This window comes from Stigmatopora nigra, chromosome 15 (genome assembly GCF_051989575.1).
Source record: "Stigmatopora nigra isolate UIUO_SnigA chromosome 15, RoL_Snig_1.1, whole genome shotgun sequence".
Classification (NCBI taxonomy): domain Eukaryota; kingdom Metazoa; phylum Chordata; class Actinopteri; order Syngnathiformes; family Syngnathidae; genus Stigmatopora; species Stigmatopora nigra.
The window spans coordinates 10952725-10975391 of NC_135522.1; the positions used below are offsets into that span (position 1 = coordinate 10952725).

Consider the following 22667-nt stretch of genomic DNA (forward strand, 5'->3'; position numbering starts at 1 on the left):
ACCCGTTTTCTAGTGAGGAAATATGTTGAAAGGGGAAAATGTTATTTTCCTCCAATGACCGTCTTTGTTGTTTGTTGTCCGCGTGAATTAATTTGCGTGTACACTTTACGACACCACAACAAAATACGGCAAAATCGAGAACGCGCGCAGTTTGTAAACAAAGTGAACTTTCGTTGCTAGTAGCAGATGAAACGCCAACAACAGTGCATGCTAAGGAAATACATGTGTGCTATCTTTAATATATATTGTAATTTTAAATATTTTATTACAGTGACAAATTTCGTTTGCCAAAGTGTTGTAAACTTTCCCCGCTTTACTTACTATGCTAACATGCTAACGCACTGGAAGGTCAATACTACGCGGAAAAGAGGCTGCTACATTTGAGCAGAAGCAAGGCATGCAAGTAGCGAGCCTCCTTGCCAAACATCTACTTGGATTGGGACAACGGAGCCCCCGTTTCCAGCAGAAGTGTCGTTCTTCGACCCAGAACTCATTGACAACATTAGACATGATGCGGAGAGGCCAGATCAAGCGAGTTCTCTGCGTAGCCGAGAAGAATGATGCAGCTAAAGGCATTTCCGAAATCATGTCCAATGGGAGGTCTATCAGGGTTAGTATCCTGTTAACATTTTATTTCATTTCACATGATGAATATATGCAACTCTCTGACCTGTAAGAAATAGGGCGCACGAATCATGCATGTAACTAGTTGCTGGTAATTTTCTATCACGCTGATTGGCTTTCGGGGACAGTGGTCACTTCAGTGGATAGTTATTCGAAAGTCGTAAACATGGTCATTTAAAATGTATTTTTTGGTTGTATAAAACAGCTTAATTTTTGGCAGTTCATATTATATAGATTTGAATCCAAGCTCTTGTAGATGATTCAGTTCTGCTTGCTGATTTCTTCTACACATGATGGCAATGGTGTTCCTTCTTTTCTTTTTTTTTTCCTTTTAGAGAGAAGGCATGTCCAAGTTTAATAAGATATATGAGTTTGAATATCATCTCTTTGGTCAGGTATGTGAACAAAATGAAATAATATATATGTTGTATATGTATATGTATTTCCTCTAATTGCTTTTCTTATGTCTGCACTGGCATCTACTAGAATGTGAAGGTGTCAATGACATCAGTTTCAGGCCATCTACTGTGTCATGAATTTAATGCTTCTTATAAGAACTGGTAAGTTGAGAAAGGACATGTCCATTTGTATTAGTGGTGGTAACTTCTGGGTACCTTCTGATGTGATATGATTTTGGATTCAAGGCTCATGATATGGCGATGTAGAAATAATCGATCTATGGGTTAGGAAATCTTTCGTTCATCCGCTGCCATACCAGGCTCTTCAAATTGATTGGACTTTTATGGCCGTTAATAGCAACCAGTGCGTTCCTTTTGTTTTTTGGTATTTTTTTGTTAATATTTTGTCACTTGACTTGGGTCCTTGAACACGAAGTGACCCAGGAATGTCCCTAAATGAATAGGGAGTAACTAAAAATCAACAATAATTGACCTGTAAATTCCATAAAATGAGACACTGTGTTGACACTAAATTTTCGTAACAGGCCTAATTGTAACACCCCTAACTAATTGTTATACGTTCTCCGGATGCTCCGTTTTCTTCCTAGATCCCAAAAACATGCGGTGTAGTCTGGTTGGACACTTTAAATTGCCCCTAAGTATGTGTGTGCGCGTGTGGTTGTCTGTCTCCTTGTGCCCTGTGATTGGCTGGTCACCAATTCAGGGTGCCCACCTGTGCCCAAAGTCCAAATGAATGTTTAATTGTAATATGCCAGGGGTTCCTAGCACCAGTCCTCGAGAGTCCCTATCCAGTCTTTTTGCCATGTTTGGCTTCTCCAAGAATCAAATAATTAGGATCAGAATCAATCTTTTGGACAGTTTTCTGTTGAGTTCAGCATTTGAATCAGGTGTGGTAGAGCAGTGTTTCCCAACTCCTAGCATTACGTAAAGAGTATTTTTGTGCTCAGACACTCTTAACGTCAACAAAAGTTGAAGTCTGAAAAAACTTCCTATTCACGTTACAGAAAATAAGCAACAAAATGACAGTTTTACCATTTGAATCTTGTAATAGTATAATCTATGATCTTATGTTCATCATATTTTGATTTGAAAGTTGTAATAGTTCAATTTTAATAACGTAATATTAACATTTTTGTCTTGGAATATTGCAATGTATGACTTGTAATTTCCTGCGGCACAGTGGTTGACAATCGTTGTGGTAAAGTAGGTAGATATAGAAAAATGGACTGGATAGGAGGCCTCGGGGACTTGAGTTGGGCACCCCTGATATACGCTTTTAGGTTTCTATTTACATTAAGTGACACTACCTTCAAGTATTAATTTTGCATTTACATTTTTTTGCTCCAAGGCAAAGCTGCAATCCAGTGCAATTGTTTGATGCTGAAATTCATAAGTATTGTCCAGATGGTATGATACAAATTAAGGTTCGTCTCCTTCCTCCCTCTACTACCCATAAATGATCTAGGCATCATAAAATGGAATGATTAATATTCATTAATAAAATATCTTCATAAATGTCACTACAATATGCAAATAACTGACTTAAATGTTACCTTATTTTTCACATGTCCTAACTTCCCATTCATTCTCATTCGTCTTTTGCAGCGAACGTTGGAAAAGGAAGTGAGACAATGCCAGGCCTTAATTATCTGGACTGACTGTGACAGAGAAGGAGAAAACATTGGCTTTGAAATTATTGATGTCTGTAAAGCAGGTATGCTTAATTGAAATATTAACTCTGCAAAAATTGAGGTAGCAATATTTGGTGTTCAGACCTTTCTCCATATTTTTCTTCAGGTACTGTTGCTCAAATGCAAATATTTTTGTTATTTGTTCATATGCTTTTTTTTCAGTGAAGCCCAACTTGCAAGTGCTTCGGGCAAAGTTTTCAGAAATCACCCCCAACTCTATTCGGAGAGCTTGTGAGACTCTATCAGAGCCAAATGTTAACATCAGTGATGCTGTTGATGTCCGCCAACAGCTTGACCTGAGAATAGGTGAGGAGGCGCCGAAAGAATGTTATAAAGTGTTCCCTCGCTACTTCGCACTTCAGCTATCGCGGACTCAGAGCTTCGCAGATTTTTTTCAGGAAAGAAAAATAAAAAATTTAAAGATATTAAGTTAAAATTATAAATTACATCATTTTACAAGCGGTGAAAACAAATTATTCAATAAGAATTAGTAATTGCATCAAAGAAATGTTCAATAACATGGTGAGAGTTCAGGAATCGCATTGATGACGTCATGGCGCATCTTCACCACCCAAAAAAACAATGTTCACAACTCCCAATAACGATGTTTCTTACGTGCAAAAAAACTGCAGAAGATCCTCCATACGGACTACTATGATGTTTTTGCTTGGTGGTGCTTTTGTGCACGTGTTAGACGTTTCTTTAAGCATTTTTAAGGGGCACCCCTACTTCGCGGAAATGCACTTATTGCGGGGGGTCCTGGTCCCCATTAACCGCGATAGGCAAGGAAACACTGTAATGCTGTAAGATTCAGAACAACAACAAAAATTCAATATCTTGAGATTCTTCAGATTATATAATGAATTGATATCCTCGTGACTTTATAATCACATTTCTTTCTGCACATATCCAGGAGCATCCTTCACTCGATTCCAAACCCTTCGCCTACAGAAGATCTTCCCACAGTCTCTGGCCAATCAGCTCATCTCTTATGGCAGCTGCCAGTTTCCCACTCTTGGTTTTGTGGTGGAGCGTTTCAAAGCCATCCAAGCGTTCATTCCTGAAACTTTCTACAAGATCAAAGGTACATATCTACGTAGAGCCTAAAAGGTTTGATGTTTTCTTCACAGAAAATTGGATTTAGATTTAAATCGTGACCCTTTTGCTTCCTGGATTCAGTTTTTCATGAGGTGGAGGAAGACACTGTAGAATTTGGATGGAAAAGATACCGTCTGTTCAACCACACTGCGTGCTTAGTGCTGTACCAGATCTGCATGGAGGTAGAGTATTTTATATTCCTTTTATTGATTGGTGTAACAAAATATTAGCATAGCAAAACATTATGTTGCCTGTCACTTCATATACTTTTGTTGAGTTGGTTGTAAGTTGGACTTTTTAATGTGATATTAATCATTGTGTTTGGGTCGACTGTGTATTTTCGAAGATCCAGTACAGAGTCAAGAATAGTTTTTATTGATTATTTTTTTAACAGTGTTCCAAACCGTGGAAAATAAATGTTTCTGTTTGATGAATGGCAAAGGTTAAGGGATATTATCACTTAACTGATTATATAGAAGCAGCCCAGCGGCTTGAGTGATAAGCGCGTCGGTCTCACAGTTCTGGGGTCCTGGGTTCAAATCCAGGTTGGTCCTCCTGTCTGGAGTTTGCATGTTCTCCCCGGGCCTGCATGGATTTTCTCCCGGTACTCAGGTTTCCTCCCAGATTCCAATAACATGCATGGTAGGCAGGTTGGACACTATAAATTGCCCCTAGGTATGTGTGTGAGTGTGAATGCTTGTCCGTCTCCTCGTGCTCTCTCCGATCAGATGGCTACTGATTCAGGGTGTTCCCTGCTTCTGGCCCAAAAGCTCGGATAGGCTCCAAAATCCACGCTGAAACTCGTAAGCGGAAGCCACTCTTGCTACTAGCAGTCAGCACTGAAAAAAAGAGAAAAACAAGTTATAATAGGGGTGACCCTGCTTCGCGATTTTTCGATTATCACTGCAATGTCTGGTCTATGTTAACTGCAATATTCAAGGGATGACTATGTACAGTTGTGGTCAAAAAGTATGCATACACTTGTGTCATTAATGTCCAATTTTTGCAAATCTTTGCCTTTGATGTTAGACATCTTTACAACTTTCAACATTAACTTTCTTAATTGTCTATTCATTTCATCATTAGGAAATCCAATTTTTTTCCTCAGCTTGAAGCAACTTGTTGAATTCACTAAGGAATGGTAGCACATAATCCCAAAAATGAAGTGTTAATTTGGTGAGGGGTGATAAGAGCTCCTTTACATGACTTGCTCTGCCATCTTTTTCAGCAGCTTCACTGCTTTGCAAAAAGCCTAGAAAAGTGGGATACTGGTTAAGAAATCTTTTGATAACCTTTTTGAGTGATAGCATCTTAAAAAGTGTAATTTTCTATGGAAAGGAATAATTTTGTGCTCGAACAAAGACAAGAATTTTGATCCAAAATTCAAAGGCTTTTGCAAAATGTACCAATTGTGAATAAATGAGTGTGAATTTTGACATTTTTGATTTGGATACTTGATATAAAATATGATGTACTGAAACGTTGAAACAGAAAAGTGGTGAAGGATGACAGTATATTTTTTTTAATGTATCGAAGGCCCTCACTTTTCATTTACCATAGCTGGATGACTAATTGAACGATTCTAACTGATTTCAGAAAAGAAACTTAAACTCTTTACGTGTTTAATATATGGTATCTGACAATGGAGGCACCAAGGTTGCTGCCCACTCTCTGTGTGCCTGTGTAAAAATATGCTACTTCTCATCTACAAAACTGCATAAAAGAAACGCAATGTGTATCTGAATGAAAGCAAAACTCAATACATTGGATACGACATTTGATACATGTGTTATAATCTCTGATGTCCTGTGTCCTATTGAGGTATCTTGAAAGAATAATGTACATATTCTAATTGAGGATGGTACCATGCAGTAATGGACTATTTCTAAGGCAAAATGCCATGGTAAACCATGTATTTGATTGACAAGGGAGTGTACTTGCAAATGTTATCATCAAATTTGTGCTTTAACTCATTCGCAGGATCCCATGGCAACAGTCACCTCAGTAACAAGCAAGCCCAAGAGCAAATGGAGACCTCTTCCTTTGGACACTGTGGTAAGTCATCCACACACTTGTCTGTCTGTCCATCTTTTGGCCTCACCAGCCTTTTGCTTTTATTCATCCATCAGGAACTGGAAAAACTGGCATCTCGAAAACTGAAAATAAGTGCCAAAGAAACTATGAAAATTGCCGAAAAACTTTACACAAATGGGTAAGTGTGGAGTAGCATTTTTTTGTGCTTTGCTTGTGTGGTGTTATTATGGGGACTTTGTCTTTTATGGTTAAACCTTTCTCTCAATATTTTGAACACTCTTGGATTGCATTGAAAAACATTTCATTGTGTTTCTGCGAAGGTTCATCAGCTACCCACGCACAGAGACAAATATTTTCCCATCATCCCTTGCGCTCAGCCCTTTGGTGGAACAGCAAAGGGAGAGTCCAGAGTGGGGGGCATTTGCCCAGCAGGTGCTTGACCAGCCTGGGGGTCCCAATCCACGACAGGGCAAAAATTCTGACCAAGCCCATCCCCCTATACACCCCACTAAATACACAAGCATGCTGCAGGTAGGCAGAATCTCTCTCTCTCTTTTACATTTTTATTTTTTCTAACACCAGTGTCAAATTTTCTATTTCAGGGAAATGAAGCACGTGTATATGAGTTCATTGTCCGGCACTTCCTGGCTTGTGTGTCCCAAGATGCTTTGGGGCAGGAAACTATTGTCGATATAGACATCGCTCAGGAGAAGTTTTCCACTTCGGGACTCATGATCATTGCAAGGAATTACCTAGATGTTTATCCTTATGACAGGTGGAGTGCAAAGGTAAGAAAGGTTTAGTGTATTGTGAAGCATCAAAGATCAGGATAGGATACCTAATTATTAAAACTAAGTTTTTGCGCTAATGTAGGTGATTCCAGTGTATGAACGAGGTTCCCAATTCCAGCCCTCTGCCATCGAGATGATAGACGGTCAGACGAGTCCACCGCAGCTACTCACTGAAGCTGACCTGATATCACTAATGGAGAAACATGGCATTGGTAGATCACAAAGCACACATTTGTTGATTTCTTTGTATAAATGTGTGTGTGTATGCATACATACATGCATGCATATAATGTGTTTTTTGCATACACTACTTATGTACAGTTCTCTATATATACATATTATACATATATACAGGACTGTACATGTGTAATATATACAGGACTGTACATGTGTAATGTATGCAAAAAAAAATTGAAAATAGCAAACATTATCCACACAGATGGCACAATTAGTTCATTCATTAGTAATCATATTAGACTTAAATGATAAAATGTCAAAAACATTACTCAAAAATATTGATTGATAATTAGATATATTTACCTTTTTAAGGTAAAATATATATGGTACTGTGGTGCTTTTGCGCAAGAATTAGTTTGCAGCATTGAGTGATGCATTTAACATTTGTGGCTAGTCAGTTTAACATCAAAAGAAAGAAAACCTGTTATAATTATTGTATTAACCAAATAATTAAAAATTTATTGTATTATAGCATATCAATATTTTGATATAAAATGGCATGTATTGTATTTTTTCCATATGACCTATTTTAAGCACACCTCAATGAATCTTATAATTTATTTTAACAGGCACCGATGCAACACATGCAGACCACATCGAAACAATAAAAAGTCGTATGTACGTGGGCTTGACAGCTGACCAGAGATTTCTCCCTGGGGAACTTGGCATGGGACTGGTTGAAGGTATATAGACACATTCACATTCTCGTGCTAGAGTTTTAAGAAGGTTTCAAATGTTGTTGTTTTTTAATGCTTAGGTTACAATGCCATGGGGTATGAAATGTCAAAACCCCACCTGCGGGCTGAATTAGAGGCAGACCTCAAACTGGTTTCAGAGGGAAGGAAGGACAAAAGTAGTACGTTGCAGCACCACATCCAGAAATACAAGGCTGTCTTCATTGAATCAGTTAGGAAGGCAAAGAAGTTAGTGTTGTGTAATATTCCATCATAGGGATGTCCGCGGTCAGAAATTGGCTCGGAATATAGCGGAAATCAGGCCTGATTGTGCCATTTTCAGAGGATCGGAATCGGGTAAAAAAAAAAAAAAGAATTTAATGTATCAGTTAACTTTTTTCTGTATTAACTCCTTAGCTGCTATTGATGGCAAGAATCATCCAATCCAATTAGACTAGGGGGGCTGGCAGTGATCGAACAATCGAGTGAAATACAATCACAAGATTACAAGATCACAAGATAACAAGTACCTGAAATATTTATGTATAATGTAAACATTTTTATATACAGCATATTTTATCGTATTTTTCATATTTATATTGACACAAACGTTGCAGTAAAAAAAACTCCAACAAACCACAATTAAAAATATTCACATTATGGGATTGGGTGACAAAGTTTATTTATGGAAAATACATAATTTAAACAATTTGTTTGCAATATTATTTTGGAGCTGCACATTTTAAAAAAAAATGCTGTTGACATAGCTCGATATAAATTGGGTGGACAAAAGACATTTGGACTTTTTCCCCCCAACTGAATACATTTTCTGGGTATCAGATCGGGACCTGGTATCGGCAGATTTTTAAATTTATTTGATCGGGACATCCCTATTCCATCATACTACTACTTCTAGAATTAGTGACTGTTGCTTGTTAATCTAAATGATCAAGTAAATCTCTGTGCCGCTTCAGGCTAGATGAAGCTTTGTCGGCATATTTGGGTGAAGCTCAGGAGCTAATTGAAACTGAGCAACAAGACATGGAGATCCCGCTGGCTGTCAGGAAGTGTCCCCACTGTGGACGTGACATGGTGCTGAGAAAAAAAAGGGAGGGAAACAGGTGAGACAAAATAAAGGCAAGAAACTCACAATAAAACAAATCTAATACAAAAGGATAATATTTTCTTCACAGCAACTACAAAACATTTAGGATGCTTTGCATGCTTAACCTCTGCACATAAAATATTCCAGCAAATACACTTTTTTTTGTACCTAGCTAATATAGTCCCTCCCACCTTTTCAGTAAGTTCCTGTCCTGTGTGGGATTTCCAGCCTGCAAAACAGCCTTATGGTTTCCTGACACAGTGCTTGAGGTCAGTCGAGATGACAGTATTTGTCCCACCTGCCAGCCACAGCCGGTTCACATGTGAGTATTTCTAATTGGCCAATGCGCAAAGTAGAGGTGTGACCACAATATTCTAACCAACAACTATGGCTATTTTACTCAGCTTTTGGTTTATCACACAGACATATGCAAACGTATACTCACAAGGGTCACGGGGGTCCTAAAGCCTGTCTTAGCTAACTCCAGGCGAAAGGTGGACTATACCTTTGCGTCGTTGCCAGCCAGTTATAGGGCACACCTAGAGATAAAAGACAATAAAAGCCTTGTGTTGGGACATCTAAATCACGCTGATACTCTAGTGCCGCTACATTGACCAATGGGATTGACACGTTGGCACGTCTGTGGTCGCGAAACCACTTTGAACGCCGATACATCGGCCAATGAGAGTCTTGCATTGACCAATATGAGCTTTGCAGTAGCTCAATAAAATTTAAATAGCACCGACACTAACTTTAGTACTACTTTAGTCATATTTTTTTGTTTCTTCAGAATCCCTTGCACATGCTCATTGATTAGCAACAGTGTAACAATATTATTAGAATAATTTAGATTCCTATTTTACTTTAAAAGTGTTTAAATGACAAAAAATGCACGGATTTTCTTTTTACTTTTACATTCTGGGTATGGCTCTCAAGAAATTACATTTAAAAATAGAAATTGTTTATGGCTCTCTTGGTCAAAAAGGTTCCCGACCCATGCCCTACTGCACCGGGTGGCCAGTTAAATGTCATATTGTCAGTTAAAGACAATAAATCAATTTAAAATGGGTGAAGGCGAGGATTGAGTGATCATGTTTCTCATGTTTCCATTGACTGAGATAGACTTACAATCCAATTTCACTGGGGAACTGCCCTCCCAATCTTTTACAACCAATTCCTATCCTGATAAAATGATGTGATGGGCCAGATTTCTAAAAACGTGATCGGATCAAACACAATCATTAGAGATTTAATCACAGCAATCAGTCATTTTATATGCTGTGACTTTGAGCTTGAATTTGCACAATTAGAGAAGGTGAAGAAATTCAATCACTCGTCTACTAGGACCCAACAGCCGTTTCTGGTCACCATAAAAAATTCCATCTCTCTACATTGCACAGTTTGGACAAACGTAGCGAGAGAATCTTAACATACACACACACACATACATAAATCACACTTTATAAGGATTATAGATGAAAGCTAATTATGCACTTCACATTTGAAGATATATTTTTCATTTATTTTACTTATATTTTATCGCCATGGCATATGTTGCAAAACTTTCTATACCACTGCAACATGATTGAATTTGTTAAAGCAAGTTTCCTCTCACATGTTTTAAAATTGTGAAGAAACCTGGCAAAATTCTTTTCATCAGTGGGCGGTAACCCTGTGACCACATGCCAGAGCACAGTCCAAATATAGGGCACATTTGGCAAGCTGGAGTGCTTCACACCAGTATCTGTTGCCACAGCAACTCTTGCGATGTACAGACCTTAAAGCTGAGCCACAGCACTTGTTTGTAATAACTGATTTTTTTAAATTCCCATTTTACCCAGCAGCTTGTTTTAACTAAGTCAAAGCACAAACAACTTTTTTTAATATCACTGTTTCCAGTCAGTTTTACTTTGCTGATCACCAATTTGCTCTTTTAGCTGAACTAAATTTCCAAAAATTAATAGAAGTATTTTGAAAAGTTGATTTTTTTTACCCCTGTATCTTTCATTGAGATTTCTGATGATATTACACAATGAGGACAAAATTGATTACAAGCCCTTGTATTGTTTAATACTAATACTAGTTTTAGTATAGTATTTCTTTTCATTGTGCTTTTGTTAAGACGTTATTTGTAGGTTGATTATTTTGAGACCTACCGTATTTTCTCACATATTGACCGCCTCCGCGTACAAGCCGTCCCCTTAAAGTTGCCTTAAAATTGTTGAATTTTATGATTTCTCTCGTATAAGACGCCCCCTGATTCACAGTTCCCCCTTCCATATTCATGGTTTTAATAGGGAGTACAAATGTGTTATTTTGGATGGAAAATATTAAGAAAAATAATCGCACGTGGTATTTCTGAGACACTGTATGAATTGAAAGGATCGTCTATTAGATTGCACGTTCCGAAAAGGTGTTGTCTGCACGTGGACAAATTAAAAAAGGAAGTCAGTCACGCGAGAAGTACAACCAGGAAATGTGTCCGAGTCTCCGGGTGCAATAATAGCATGAGATACACATTACGCAAGGCTGGGATATTTTAATGATCGACCGCAAGACCTTTGTTCAACCTTAACAAATATTGGGATGTGCTGACATGGCAGATTTTACGAACCAATGTAATAAGGCTACTCGCATCCAGTCAGTCAGAGCACATTTAACAAACGGTAAAAGGAAGCGAGCAATGGAAAGTGAGTTTTGTCAAAATTAATTTTGTTTAGCGTGTTATTTGTTTATCTTTTCTCTATTTTGAAAAAAAGGACCATTTTGGCCGCACTGTCTTGCATTATGGAATTTATTTTTTGTAACCTTGCAGTTTCGTGCATATATACACTGTACCCTTGATTCAGTCATCATTTTTTTTGTTACAAATACGGCTTTTATGCGAGAAAATACGGTATATTTTATATAAAAAGACTACTTAGGGTTCATTGCTAACTTTTTAGGAAAACATGTTTTACTTGCTCTGTTAGGTGTATTTTAGCCCATGACCATATTTTTTTTAGACAAAACAAATTAATGATGAAGAGGATTTCTCTCTGTAAAGCCTAAAATAAATGTAGTAAAACTTATTTTTCTGACTAAGGGCCTTCTTATGAAGCTTAAGATACAAAAGTATCATTTTAAAAGAGGATAAGCGGCAAGGCAAATGAAATATAATGTGCTTGTTATTTACAGTAATGATTTTATCAAATGTGAAAGTAAATTATGGCTAACATGTGCCCACTGTTTGTCCTACAGGTTAAAGTTGAAGTTCCGTAGGGGTAGCCTTCCCGCCACGATGCCTTTAGAATTTGTAGGCTGTATTGGTGGATGTGATGAGATGCTCAAAGAAATTTTGGACCATAAATATCTCAGAGGAGGAGGAAGAGAGGTCCCACATCCAAATGCTCAAAGACCAGCACGGCCCCAAATACAGAGGTCAAACCCAGGGTCTTGCGCTCCACCTTCTGCCCCCTCTTGGATGCCACAGCCTCGTGAACCACCAGAAGGCAATAATATCAGTGCACTTAACAACAATGATGTCATTGTGTGCAACTGTGGCCAGGATGCAACCCTGTTGACTGTACGCAAAGAAGGCCCCAATCATGGGCGGAAATTCTACAAGTGCCATTCAGGGGCTTGTAATTTCTTTCTGTGGGCGGATCAGTCGAACCAGCAGGTGGCGTCGCAGAATCAATGGCCCCCACCGCCACCTCCGTCAAGAGTCTCCCACCCTCCACGCCAATCTCTGGGGTTCAGAAACGCAACCGAAGGGGGTGGAAGTGGCCCTGAGAGAAACACCCGAGGTTTAAAGTGTAATTGTAACGGGGCCACCGTGATGCGAGTTGTGCAGAAGGATGGACCCAACAAGGGAAGAATATTCCACACGTGTGGAAAACCAAGGGATCAGCAGTGTAACTTCTTCCAGTGGGGTGATGAAAATGTCTCACCACCAGGCAAGTCACACAATGTGTTTTAAAGGGGTACTTGGAACATGAACATCATATTGATAAATACTATAGTTTGGGTAACTCATAAATCAAGACACAACTACAAATAAATGAGACACTTTTCTTAGGCAGCTTGTTGGCAGACAATAAATTATGCCACCAATACAGTAATGAAAAATCACCTTAAGGCAGGAAGGAATTATTTCACCCCAAAAAACATCTAGGTTCCTGCCGATGTGATACAATTTGTGCTACAAGGCTCAGGATAACGATTATCTCACAATATAGCGACGCCACAATTATCGATTCATGGTTAAAAAAAAATGTACTTAAGATACTCCACGATACAATTACAGTAATCCCTCGGTTATCGCGGTTAATGGGGACCGGGACCACCCGCGATAAGTGAATTTCTGCAAAGTAGAGGTGCCCCTTCAAAAATGCTGAAAGAAACGTATAACACGTGCAGAAAAGCACCACCAAGCTAATATGCTGTTCATTCAGGTGTTTTATTGCACACCAGAATGCAGGTGTTATGTTTATGCATACAAACAAATCAAATACAGTATATATACAGTAAAAAAACAGTAAAAAACTGCAAATGTAATAAATGTAAACTTTTATCCATAAACATCATAGTAGTTCGGATGGAGGATCTTCTGCAGTGTTTTTGGCGTAAGGAACATCGTTATTGGGAGTTGTGAACATTGTTTTTTTTGGTCGGTGAAGATGCGCCTGTAAACATCCATGACGTCATCCATCAATGCGATTGTTGAACTCGATGGCTCTAACCATGTTATCGTCCATTTATTTGGCCTTTTTTTGATGCAATTACTAATTCTAATTGAATATTTTGTTTCCACATCTTGTAAAATAATGTAATTTATTATTTTAATTTAATATCTTTAATTTTTTTTTCCTGAAAAAAAACGCAAAGCTCTGAATCCGTGGTGGTGGAACCGCGAAGTAGCGAGGGCCCACTGTACTAAAATGAAAAGCAAACAATTTTAAATTGGTAAAGTAAAGGATGAAATAAACTTTTGTGAACAGGTTAGGGATTAACAATAACTTTTCTCTCACAGACAATGAGAATATTTCAGTAAAAATATAACATTTTATTAGTTCTGTAAATATGCCACTATATTATTACATTTTTATAAACAAGTATTTCTTAACTCATTAGCGCTATTGCGAAAATATTTGTCCATTTGATTTAAACTAGGAGGACTAGATGTGAATGCTTATGTTTGATTACCATTGATTCATTCATTTTATATCCTAATTGTCAATGACCAATATATCATCATATTTATAGTCACATCCCAGCAGGTCACCATATCTATTTTAAACAACCTTGCTACTACAGAAAAAACTGTCATGTCGCATGAAATCCTGCTGGAATCTCTCCATGTAAAGAATTTTATGTGATTTGACCTGTTTTACTCACCGCCAGGTGGCTTCGGAAACGGTGGTTTCAATAACAACGAAGACGGCGGGAAGAGGGGCAGGAAGACCACGGGGGACAAACCATTGGCTGCCAAGAAACCTCGTTCCTGTGGCATCTGCCACATGCCAGGACACACACGGGTAAAATGTCCTCAGCGGTGACAGCAGCATTTAGAGGTTTTGCACTATGTGCCTTGACTGTTTTTGTTTGTTTGTTTGTTTTTAAACACACATTGCAACTCTTGTACAAGACCACTCATGGGCCTTCTTGTGTATCTGTGTTTAGCAATTATATTTAAATACGGCGGGGTTAAGTGAAGTCAAAGATGTTAAATGAGATGATGACATGGTATTGATCATCTACCGATTTCCAGTTTCTAAACATAATATCACTGGTGTTAACATACCAAGAGGGGATTAAAAAATGCCTTTGTCTTGAAACAGTTATTTGATAATCTCATTTTAATTAATATTCTAAGTAAAGTCTGTTTTAAGAGTAGTATGTGGTGGAACACATTTGTGTCTTTTTTGTCATTTTCTATCTGAAATGTATTCCTATGTCATTAAAATAAATATGAGAATTTTTCCACATTCCATTGGTTTGGATATTTTAGTGGGATGTAGTTTTGATTTTGCTTCTACACTATTTATCACAATATTTGGTTTCTTTCAGACTCCTTTATTTTCAGACACTTTGTCAATTGAGCCCCAAATTCCAAAGAGTAGCTGTTTTTTTTCCCAGTATTGCCATTGAAATGTATACAGATATAATCCTCGTGTTCATAATATCAATGTAGGGATAACTCTCCCACTTCAAATGGATTGGACATCTAATGACAAATTAATTTTAAAGTGTTTTAACAGCCACATGATTGGACATCTTTCAGTGTCCCAAATCGCAGTCTCAAAGATTTAAGCATTCTGTAGATGCTGTGCAAGGTTATTGTTTGGGATCCTGAGTGCAAATATATTTTCTTTGGTTGGTAGAATTTGTTCAATGTATCCTAAACAGGATACTGTAACGATTTAATGACGTGTTTAATATGGCCCAATTTCCTTGTATTTCAATTGAATTCACATTAGAAGGATGGAAAAAAGGACATCATTGGACATTTATCATCGTCAATCGCAGTGAAAGCATTAAAGACCATGTAAAATAATTAAGACCTTTATAATTTATTTATTTTTTAATAAAAACTGGGTTGTGGTAGTACAGTGTTCCCTCGCTTATCGCGGTTAATGGGGACCGGGACCCCCCGCAATAAGTGCGTTTCCGCGAAGTAGGGGTGCCCCTTTAAAAATGCATTAAGAAACGTCTAACACGTGCACAAAAGCACCACCAAGCAAAAACATCATAGTTGTCCGTATGGAGGATCTTCTGCAGTTTTTTTGCACGTAAGAAACATCGTTATTGGGAGTTGTGAACATTGTTTTTTGGGCGGTGAAGATGCGCCATGACGTCATCAATGCGATTCCTGAACTCTCACCATGTTACTGACCATTTCTTTGATGCAATTACTAATTCTTATTGAATATTTTGTTTCCACTTCTTGTAAAATGATGTAATTTATAATTTTAACTTAATATCTTTAAATGTTTTATTTATTTTTTTCCTGAAAAAAATCTGCGAAGCTCTGAGTCCGCAATAGCTGAAGCGCGAAGTAGCGAGGGAACACTGTATAGCATTTGTGTAACCAAAACAGTACCGACAGTTTAACCAATGAGGTGTCTTCTAAAATCAGTAGCACCTGACTTAACCAACTGATTACACTTGTAAAATGTATCCTCTTGTTCAGTTGGAACAAAAACCTGAACCCTTTGAGGGTCGGTGTAGGGTCACCTACACAAGGGGTCTCAAACTTTCTGCAAAGGGCCGCAATGGGTCCTAGTCTTTCAACCAATCCAGTGTCGACAGTTTAACCAATGCGGGGTCTTCTAGAGTAAGTAGCACCTGGCTGCAATCAATTGATTACACTTGCAAAAGATGTCTGCTTGTCGGTTTGAATGTAAACATGCACCCATTGCTGCCCTTTGAGGAACGGTTTGAGAACGCTGGCCTACACCATCAAGTGGCTTGACAACATATAGTAACACTAATTCACAGATAATACAAATAATTATTTGTATTTAGCCTTTAAAAATGATCTAATTCACAGACACTCCCACTTAATAAAGAATCAGACATCTATGTCCGTCAATGGCAAAGGTTAAGCTATAAAAGGTCAAAATATATTTATAGATGAAAAATAAATACCTACATTTCCTGGAGTAAAACAAAACATGGCCACATTTATTTTAATTTGGCCTTTTTTCATTTTATTACAATTTATTGTGATTATTTTTTTAATGTATTAATTTTATCTCATCTCATTTTTTTGTACCGCTCTATCCTCACTAGAGTCGAGGGGGTGCTGGAGCCTACCCCAGCTGACTCTGGGCTAGAGGCGGGAGATACCCTGAATTGGTGGCCAGCCAATCACAGGGCACAAGGAGACAAACAACCATTCACACTCACAATCATACCTAGGGGCAATTTAGAGTGTCCAATCAGCCTACCACGCATTATTTGGAATATGGGAGGAAACGTATACCCAGAGAAAACCCATGCAGGCCCCGGAGAGAACATGCAAACTCCCCACAGTTGGACCGACCTGCATTTGAACCCAGGTCCCCCACTGTGAGGCCGACGTGCTTAGCACTTAGCCGACGGGCACTAAAAATACAAAATGATAAAAAAATGGATTAAATAATTGCAATTTTTGACTTAAAAAGGGGAACATCATTAAATATATTGTATCATCTCTAATCTTCACTTGAATTTGGTCCTAAAACAGAAAGTCAGCACTCATGATTTATTATTGCGGACCGCACAAAATGATGCGGCGGGCCAGATTTGGCTCTCGGGCCGCCACTTTGACACAGTGATTTATAACGGGCATTGTCATTTTAAGGTAAAAACAAATGTCAGTAGCGCTTCCTGCATTGCGATACATATTTTCTATGACTCAGGGGTCTTGCTCCGTAGAGCTTGTTTCTGGAATATTCCACGGCGTGTTTACGTCTCTAAACAATGATTTCACGAGAAACGCATGGATTCCCGGTATGGTGTAAATGATGTATGTACTTTATTTTGTTGATCTTCTAAGGAAGCAGCACTGAATTTACTGGCACGTTCGGTGAGTCACGCGTGACTCATCACGAGTGAGTGGGCGCTAAATGGTCTTGCAGTGTTGTTTTTCGTGCTACCGGCTCCACGCACATACGGATTCACACACCGCCGGTATCCGGGCAGATAACAAGTCATGTGATACATGAGTTGATTTTATATTTTAATTTGAAAAGTATGCTCGTGAGAATCGTTTTCTGGCGGAATTTGTCAGTCGTTCTATTCAACTTTAAAGCATTCTATTGATCTTTTTTCAAAATTATTCATGAAAAATATTTTATTCGTATATTGGCAATTGTGTAAAGTGTTGTATTGCTTCAATTGAGAACAATACATACGACACAGTTATCCCTCATTTATCGTGGTTGCTGGAGTTTTGGGGGCTCCAAGCAAGAAAATAATCCAAATAATATAGTTGGTAGACAATCTATATTATACCTCTCGTCTCATTTTCTGAACTGCTTTATCATCAGGGTAGCAGGGGGTGCTGGAGCCTATCCCAGTTGACTTCGGGCCAGAAGCGAGGTACATCCTAAATTGGTGGCCAGCCAATCGGAGGGCACAAAAAGACAAACAACCATTCACACTCATACCTAGGGGCAATTTAGAATGTCCAATCAGCCTACCATGCATGTCTTAGGAATATGGGAGGAAACTGGATAACCCAGAGAAAAACCACGGAGGCCCAGGAAGAACATGCAAACTCCACACAGGTGGACCAACCTGGATTTGAACCCACTGTGAGGCAGACCCACTAGCCACTCTGCTGCCGAGCGCAAATGAGGTAATGTTTAAGATTAAAAACAAAGGAATACATTTTTAAAAATTATTTTTAACATTTCCAGGCCTCTGACAAATGAACTGATCAAGCCCAATTTTTTAAAACGTTATAAAATGAGGTCATCCCTTTATTGAAGTTACTTGTAACTTCTTACATCTATCAGAACAGTATAAAATAGTTGTGACTCACATTTCAGCATAGCTCCAATGCTATCTCTTGGCACAAAGACACATTATTAGTATTAGTAAGTAAATAATAATAAAGGTAACATAGTAAGCATATTCAACCGGAGGCGGTCGATCAGGTTTTTTATTTTATTTTTGTGACTATTTTCATCGTATGCTTTTTTTGTGGGAAAACCGCGTAGAATTACGTAGACAAATATTTTTGTAAGTATTTGTTGTAAATCTGCAATACTAAAACTATATTTTCGTACTCCCGTGATTGAGTAAGATTAATGAACCAATTGAAAGATCCATTCAGGAATTTTACGACGCAGACGGGGCGCAGACACTTACAGAATCCTGCCTATCAACGACTACCGGTCGAATAAAAACAAAATGATTAACTCAAATTTAATCAATTCCCATAGCCGCCTGATGGTGTAGGGCGGGGGTTCTCCAACTTTTTTGCTACTTTTCAAAGAGTTAACCTTCCATCATCTTTCTTTCTTTTTAAAGCCACTGATAAATCTCAGCAATTATGTTTTGATATACCACACATTAGACTCTATTAACATGTATGGAAGCAATAGGGAACAGGGTTCAAAATCCACCCTTGATTCATGCTAAAGCTTACTGAGAACATACCAATTTTTTAAGAACCTACCTAAGGAAACCGACAGAGGAGAGAGATCAAAATGTTATTGTTGTGCAATCTCACAATAGATCCTTGGCTGACTGGCGACCAGTCTAGGGCGTAATCTGCCTTTTTAAACCTTCACGAGGATGTGCGGTACAATAGATGAATGAATAATGAATTTCCGTTATACACCTGCGAATAACAGCAGTTTGTCTTAGCATTCACTGATGTAATGGAATGCTGTAAAGGTCAAGCAATTGAACAAAAGTATTTTATCTGTCACAGACAAGTAGATACTTATGTTATTATATTATGAGTCATTGGTAATGTTGCTGTGTTAAAGTTGATTTGAGGCATTTTTCTGAGTTTGCATGCTAATGTTGGTTATATAGTAGAATCACATAAATTAGAATTAGCTTCAGAAATCTTTACAATTTCACTTATATTTTTGCAATCTATCCTTGCTGCTTTTACAGGTCAAAGTTTGCATTATCCACGGATCACTGTTCATCCCCCGACCTGCTTATCAACCTGCTGGCTCATCATCATCCAGCTTTTGGGTGGTTGCTATAGAAACAATTGCCATGGAGACCAGTGCCCGTAAGTGATGCAAGCATTCCAGGTGCAGGAAGACCATGACTGTAGACCCTATGACTGTAAAGCCTCAGTTTTATTGTAAATGATCTAGCTCGCCTAACGGGAATAGGTCATGTATTTGGGCCTTTTGTAGCCGTATAATTATTTATCATCGCATGCTGCTCCCAATAAGATGGTGAACATATTAGGAGAAAACAAAGTTTAAGTTGATCCATATTGAATGGCAGTATCTGTATCATGAAAACAAATACATTGTTTCACAATTATTCATTCATTTATTTTTGGGACCGCTTATCCACCCCAAAGTCACCGAGGGTGCTGGAGCTTATCTCAACTAACTATTGTACCAACTATTGTACTAACTATTACCAGCTAATTGAAGGGCAAAAGGAGACAGACAACCATCACATTCATACCTAGGGGCAATTTAGAGTGTTTAACCATCTTACCATGTATGTTTTTGGGATGTGGGAGTAAATCGGATCAGGTTTGAACATGCAAACTTCACACAGGAAGGCCCAGATCTGAGACCACTCATCCACAGGGCCACTGTTTAACAATAGAAATGAATTAATTAATATATACTTCTTAAGACCTCTAAAATGATCTGTTTATTCTGGAGTTTAGCCGACTAATGGTGTGGAGCAGGGATGGGCAAACCGATCCAGTATACAGACTTTAACCAATGAGATTTCTGCAGACAACAAAAAGCACCTGACTGCAATCTACTGATTGCACTTGTACGACACCAGATTGGTGAAAAGGTGCCCTATCTATGGGTTTTAATGAAAACCCGCACTCACTGTGGCCCTTTGTGGAATAGTTTTCCCACCATTGGTGTAGAGGGTCACTCAGGTGTGGGTTCAATTCCCACTGGTGGTGCTATGATTGTGAGTTCAGATGGTCGTTTGTCTCTCTGTGTGCCCTGTGGCTGACTGGTGACCAGTCTTGGGTGTAGTCTGCTTTTCGCCCGAAGTCAGCTGGATTAGGCTCAAGCAACCCTTATGAGGATGCGCAGTATGGAAGATGAATGAATGAATGTTGCGGATTTCTATATTTGGATCAAACATCAATTGGAGATTTTGATCTTTAGCGGCTAAATAAATGTAGTAACATCATTTTATTCCGCGGCTGTTTGGCTCCCATTGGACAAAAAAAACGTCTTATCTGCTAATTGATGTTATGAATCCAAATTATAGCTTAATGCTATGTCAAACGAGTTTTATAAGATACAAAAAATAGAGTTGCCAACCTATGTCAACCCCATTTCAGGAGTACCCTTTTCCCATTTCCGGGGTGACTCACACAAAACTGATATAAAATATAAAAAAGAAATAAGCGTAGGAAATTTAAATCAAGCTTTTATTATCATGTTCATACATTAATTGAAATATTGTGGTTTTGCAAACTATTGAAAAAGTAGGGCGTAAGGAAAATACGTTTATTTTTGTGTTTTTGGGTCCTTGTACTTGCGTTTTACAGTCAAAAATTCCAAAATGTGACAGGCTGAAGTCGCCCTTGCATCTTGTGCAATGTGCAAATGTCGGTTCTTTTGGTCGCACAAGACGAATCATTCGTGAGAACTTACAACTCAGATAATTCACAATGCACTTGTGTTACCGAATTCTTCCGGTTTACAAGATGGCGGAAGATGTAGCAATGGTGTGAATTTTGAGGCTTTTAAAATGGCAATTTGGTACAGAAATTATTGCTTCTAAAAACTATTTAAGTGACTTTTTGGGAGGATTTTCCTGAGTTTAGGGAGTTTGTCCGAAGTCCCGGAATTTGATAAACTCCTGAAATTCCAGAGTAGTCGTTGGCAGCCCTGCAAAATCTTCTGACAGACATACTTTATTACCTTTACATAAGAAGTAAGCCATTTGCCTTTTTTTTCTATACAACTAATCCTGTCCAGGATGATGTTACATGACACTGGCAAAAGGGAAGACCACTGTTGACTGGGCATCGTTCACCCAAAGGCAAATACAGACAACTATTCACACTTGGACAACCTGAGCGGGAATTTAACAAACACTGCCTTCATCTGATTCAGGTGAGTTAATCACAGCATACTATACACTAACTATCAAAGACCTTGACATGAAAGTTTTATGCCTTAATTATATAAACTAATTCCCCAAATTGTTCATATATATGTATGAGTGTGAAGGGCTGTTGACCACATTCTTTTGCTGTTGGTGATAAATCATTTTGAGTCTAAATAGCTTAAAAGTCCGTTTTTAGCTAAGTCATTAAAGACAGACACTGTTCCTCCCATCTTACAGTTTACTCTCTTGGCTCTCTCAAGCATCTTAAAGGGCTGAGCGGTTTGTACTGGTTACTGGTTTGAGCTTTTAGGTTATTGTCTAGTACGTTTTGTATATGGACATTTACGACGAGGTGTATGTCTTTATAGTCGGGTAATCAAGAGTAATTAAATAACATTATCGTAAAGTATTTACTCTCAATGATTGTATTCAGATATGATAAATTGTCTCATCTCATCTAATTTTCTGAGCCACTTTATCCTCACAAGGGTCGTGACCTTTCTCAGCGGGACGGACCTGAATTTGAACCCAGGACCCCAGAGCTGTTAGGCCAACACACTAACCACTTCCTCCACTGGGCCACCCTATCCATCAGATATGATATTTAATTGCAAATGTATCTTTATTACTGAGTTATTTATTTGTTATTACATAGCCACAAGTCATTAGAAATTTGGTTTGAGTTTACACTACTTTTGTTTGTAATGGGTATTTTTTTTTACGTTAGTTATTGACTCACGATGAATGTATTTTTTTTTTAAACTAATTGGCTGGTATTGACAACATTATATGCCCAATCCATTTAAGGTGCGACGGTTAGCAGTGAATGAACAAAACTGAGAGGGTGGCAGTAAATGTTCATATGTTGCTACTCAACCCGCTTCAAATGGATTGGATGTCTACTAGCAATAATCCTATTTAGAGAGTTTTAATTTAATTGTAGTTCGTTGTTTTCATTACCAATGGCACTAAAAGAATGAAAAAAAGTCATTATTTTTTGTGGGGTAGCATAAAAATGAGTATTTTTAATGCAGTGTTTAGAGGGCTTATAGTGCCGTGTGCCTTGTACATAAATAAATACTTTTTTCTTGTAAAAAAAATAAAATTAATGGGTGGATTCTATAGTCAAAGGTGCCTTATAGTCAGAAAATTACAGTAATGACATGCCTTGTCACACTGGTTAATGATTCAAATATCTGAATTTATGGCTTGTTATATTAATA

At 38.1% G+C, this 22667-nt stretch overlaps 1 protein-coding gene across 1 annotated transcript; it reads left to right on the forward strand.

Annotated features, from left to right (window-relative positions):
* The first annotated feature begins 97 nt into the window (after positions 1 to 97).
* Positions 98 to 14642, forward strand: top3a (DNA topoisomerase III alpha). The gene is made up of 19 exons (XM_077735258.1): positions 98 to 610; positions 960 to 1019; positions 1111 to 1184; positions 2392 to 2467; positions 2649 to 2757; positions 2897 to 3040; positions 3648 to 3818; positions 3914 to 4014; positions 5813 to 5887; positions 5962 to 6044; positions 6187 to 6397; positions 6469 to 6654; positions 6740 to 6869; positions 7464 to 7577; positions 7652 to 7817; positions 8543 to 8689; positions 8873 to 8995; positions 11914 to 12611; positions 14059 to 14642. The coding sequence occupies exons 1-19, from the start codon at positions 398 to 400 to the stop codon at positions 14211 to 14213; spliced, it is 3036 nt and encodes a 1011-aa protein (XP_077591384.1). The 5' UTR covers positions 98 to 397; the 3' UTR covers positions 14214 to 14642.
* The last annotated feature ends 8025 nt before the right edge of the window (positions 14643 to 22667 follow it).